Source organism: Aplysia californica, unplaced genomic scaffold (assembly GCF_000002075.1).
Source record: "Aplysia californica isolate F4 #8 unplaced genomic scaffold, AplCal3.0 scaffold00142, whole genome shotgun sequence".
NCBI classification, from domain to species: domain Eukaryota; kingdom Metazoa; phylum Mollusca; class Gastropoda; order Aplysiida; family Aplysiidae; genus Aplysia; species Aplysia californica.
Window position 1 is genome coordinate 534,696 of NW_004797412.1, and position 4,567 is coordinate 539,262.

The 4,567-nt window shown below is 39.5% G+C and overlaps 1 protein-coding gene across 1 annotated transcript in view; it reads left to right on the forward strand.

The window, feature by feature from the left end:
* Positions 1 to 4,567, forward strand: part of LOC101850558 (angiotensin-converting enzyme) — a gene marked incomplete in the record, with an annotated part of 41,911 nt that overhangs the window by 25,857 nt on the left and 11,487 nt on the right. Inside the window, 3 exon segments of the mRNA XM_035969371.1 lie at positions 822 to 919; positions 2,833 to 3,005; positions 3,233 to 3,357. Coding sequence (XP_035825264.1) covers positions 822 to 919; positions 2,833 to 3,005; positions 3,233 to 3,357 — 396 coding nt within the window.

Genomic DNA, 4,567 nt, shown 5'->3' on the forward strand with positions numbered 1-4,567 from the left:
AGAGAGAGAGAGAGAGAGAGAGAGAGAGATCATTAGTATATAACGATTGCAAGTCAGCTGCACTTCAGTTGTCAATTTACCCTTCCGTTTTGCTTTGGGTTGTTTTGTATCCCTCTATTCTAGACATTGTTTTAGGTCGTTTCATTGACAAATCGATTGTCAAATCTGTCTCTTTCATGCCGTACAAATGAGACAATTAAAAGAAAAGGAACAAAGAAATTACACCCACTTGTAATCGAACTTTGTTTTGTTGTTTTTTCTTCAATTGTTGCCTGCTTACTTGTTTCAACCAACTGCGCAACAGCCACATTATTTTAAGGTGTTAAAGAGAATCACGTCATCACTGGAGAGGGTCATAATAGCATAGCGTCACGCTCCAAAAATAATAGCTAGCCTAAGTCATTCTTGGATGGTTTTGAGTTTTTGGCTCTGAAATGAAGAGTAGAGCCAGCTTGGTAATAATAATTCACCTGGACAAAAGAATAATCCAAATACAAAATCAGTTGAGGATATCAAAATTCAAGCGTTTCACAGAGTCAAATGTTCGGAAGAAACGGTTGTTTGTTTGTTTTTCTCCTCATTTTCTCAAAATGGCCATAAATGACTTCGGTATTAGTCTTATGAGTTTGACGATAATCATTATGGGGATGCGTAAAAAATGTGCTCGAACTGCGAGTGAAAAGGCTGACTCGCGTAAATCGAAACTAAAGCCAGAAGTATAATTATTATCTAAAATATTTAAACCCCTTGAACTAAGAAAAATGACAAAGTTATAATATGACTCTTTTTTCATTTTCTCGTCTTTTATATTATGTCCATAGGCAACATGTGGGCTCAGGAATGGCTGAATCTCGTTGACGATTTTATGCCCTTTAAAGGAAAACCTTCTATGGACGTCACAAAAGAGATGGTTAATCAGGTAATTATGTATAACGTAGGCTATGTCTTTGTGTGTGTGTGAGAGAGAGAGAGAGAGAGAGAGAGAGAGAGAGAGAGAGAGAGAGAGAGATAGAGAGAGAGAGACCTAAACGCCTTTCAAAATGAATATTTGACTTTCGTTTCGAGGAAGAAAACTACTAGGTGCTGTTACTTGTAAATGAAAGAATATTCAACACTAACCTTTTGGTTACCCGCGGAGATGCGCATACAGTTATAAGGGTTAGCCAAACATGTATCTCTCTAGATCGTGTGATCCTTTCCTCTGCGGTGGGGCCCCGATGCGTTGGAATCTCACAACACAAGCACAGAAATAGACTGAGGCTCTAAACAGCCATTCCCCCTTTCCTCACGCCAAAATCTCTCCACGCCTCCTCTTCCTCAATACAGCTCTTCTCTCTGCCCTGCTGTAATCCAGACTGAACTCGTCTCACACTTACTCACTCACTCACTCACTCTCTGTCTCTCTCTGTCTCTCTCTGTCTCTCTCTGTCTCCCTCCCTCTGTCTCTCTCTCTCTCTCTCTCTGTCTCTGTCTCTGTCTCTGTCTCTCTCTCTCTCTCTCTCTCTCTCTCTCTCTCTCTCTCTCTCTCTCTCTGCTTTACACACAGTGACCAACACGCCAGATTGCCCAATAAACAGCCAAATAGACCACACGCCACCCTGATCTGAAGATCATTAAATCTCAATATCTGACAACTTTTTTTATACCCTAAAGAAAGTGAACAAATTAAGAGGCACTAAAACCCAACTTAAGAAACTGCCATGAAGAACTCAAACATTTATAAATGCTAAATACTTCATAAACTAGCAACTAAACAAAAGGACTGCCACCAAAACACACTTAAGAACTGCAACGAGAGAATTGAAACATTAAACACTATATACATACCAAATCAACAATTTCCACCCACTGCTACCCAACAACATAATCCCCCTGCCAAGAGGGTACTCTTCTCATTCGCTGGGGATAACTCGGTTGGGACGCCTCATATATCGCGACACTGTGCTGTTCGCTCTCTGCTCAAGCCTAAAACGTGCCTTGGCACATGGTTTCCTCTGCGGTGGGGCCCCGATGCGTTGGAATCTCACAACACAAGCACAGAAGTTAGACTGAGGCTCTAAACAGCCATTCCCCCTTTCCTCACGCCAAAATCTCTGCAGACCTCCTCTGCCTCGATACAGCTCTTCCCTCTACCCTCATGCTGTGATTCAGACTGGACTCGTCTCACATTTACTCACTCACTCTCTCTGCTTTACACATTTGCGTCAAACAGTACAATAGGCTAGGCCTAACTTCCTGTTATTGACCAACTCACCAGATTGCCCAATAAACAGCAAAATAGACCACACTAGGCATAAAAGATAGCCTCTTTTAGAAGCCGGCACTTGTTTTTAAAAACTTATCCACTTCCCATTTTAGAGAACCCGTCAAAGTTGTAAGGAGAATTTAGTGATTCAGTATAATTATAGGGTCTTTGTTAATACCTCAGACATGTGTGTCTCCTAAATAATTTTAAAATACTCTAGTTCCTTGGTTGAAAGCAAAATGATTTTTTTAATGCCTGAACTATATTGTATTATTCAAAAGGAGATTATCAGTATGAATACCTTTACATGGATCCTGCTGAGGAGAGGCGAGGAGTTATCGATAGAATCCGTCTCGGAAAACTCCAGTTCAGGAATCAAGTGATCAAATAATTAGCCTAATCTATATCATCAGTTGCAATAATATTGTGTTTCTTGCTGTAAAACGATTACACCTTGCAAATATTACCTTTTTCCCTGAAGTAACGCTCTCTTTATTGGATATTTATTTTTACTATATAAAATGTGAAACGCTCTTTTAAATTGGATATACGAGACAGTACGTTTAAAGTCTTTCTTTCATTCTCAGGGCTACACACCGCTCAGAATATTTCAACTCGCTGACGATTTTTTCGGCTCTCTAGGCATGATCAGAATGCCCCCAGAGTTTTGGAATGGTTCCATGTTAGAAAAGCCCACAGACGGCAGGGAGGTTGTTTGCCATGCTTCGGCCTGGGATTTCTACAACAGAAAAGATTTTAGGTGAGAGATCTTCGATTCAATAGCTTGAAATTCTGCTAGCTTTAATTTCGTCAAGAATTTGTTTAACTTAATGAGCTCAACTCTGTACTCAAATCGACAAATTAAAACACGGATGATTTTTTTCTCTCAAGTTGCTGTGTTCACGGTGACGTCAAACGCTTTTGTCGTTCTGCACCGGTAAAGTTTCCATTTTTTTTAAAGTTTGATCTTGGTGTATTCCCGATCAGGGTTCAACAGTGTACTGACATTACCCAAAGTGATTTGGAGACGGTCCACCATGAAATGGGGCACGTGGAGTACTTCCTCCAATACAAACATCTTCCCTTACAGCTTCGGGGAGGAGCAAACCCTGGTTTGGTTTACTGGTTCAATGTTCTTAACATTTAACCTGAAAGTGTTTCAAAATTATGTTACATTGCACTTGTGCTTTTGTCTTGGTCTCTTACTGAACCAGTCAATAACAATCACCTGTTCACTGGGTCAGAAACCCGCCCCATTCCATTTCTTGCCGGTAATTAACTTTGTATTCACGTGGATTTCTTATTAATAATCTGTATAATATGAGTGTGTACAGTACGTTTTAACCCTTTTCTTAACATTTTTCTAACCTAAAGAACTGATAAAAATCTTACTTATCATTGTATGTCTTGTAATCTTTGTCGTAACTGTTTTGCTAATCAAAATCCTCATCTTATCACTTTGTTTCAGTTTCTTTAGAACATTGCGACGAATTATTTTTGTTACTATGCAGTATAATTTTCGTTCTGAAATAAGCGTTTTGTGCACCTAACGTCCCTCACTTTCCATTACTTTTTACACATCAAAGGAACTTTATTTTAGTTGTGACTATGACGTTACGTCATCATCGGTACAGTTTAGATCATTTAAGAGCCGGGCTGGTTCCACAAGGCCTGTCAACGCTAACCAGAACACAGTGGGACGCAGAACCTCAGCAGACAAACGGATATGCGTCATGTATTCAATGAAATTATACGAGATTTCCCGACATGGCAATCCAACTCATGTCTTTGTTGTACATGCATTTTGCCCCGACGTTTCATGATTCCATTTTTCAATACTAACTAATACTACTAATACTACTCTTCCCGTTTTTCGCTTTTTTCTTTTTTATCTCCCTTTCCAGCAAAGCATTTTATTGGGGGGGGGGGGGGGGGGTTCTTCTGTAAAGTAACGTGTTGGGTATAGATCATTCTTAAGATTTGACCTCTATATGTATCAAATGCATATTTCTGCATGCATGTTAAATGCAAGTGTATGGATATGATTGATGAGTATGACTATTTGCTCAGATGTAGATACACATTTAACACAAAAAATGCAATTAACAAAATAATATACATATTCTTTTCTAGGGAAGCTCTCGTCCACAGAGGTGTACCGATCTGGTTGTTGGTTGGAGAGATACGTTTGTCTCTCAAAGAACTTGGAAAGCGTCTTTACCTTACACTTTGATCTAGCAAGCTAGTTTTGCCTAGTTACTCTGCTAGGTTCCACAAGACCATTTAGATTAACTTTTTGTTGTTTACAACGAAGGCAGGAAC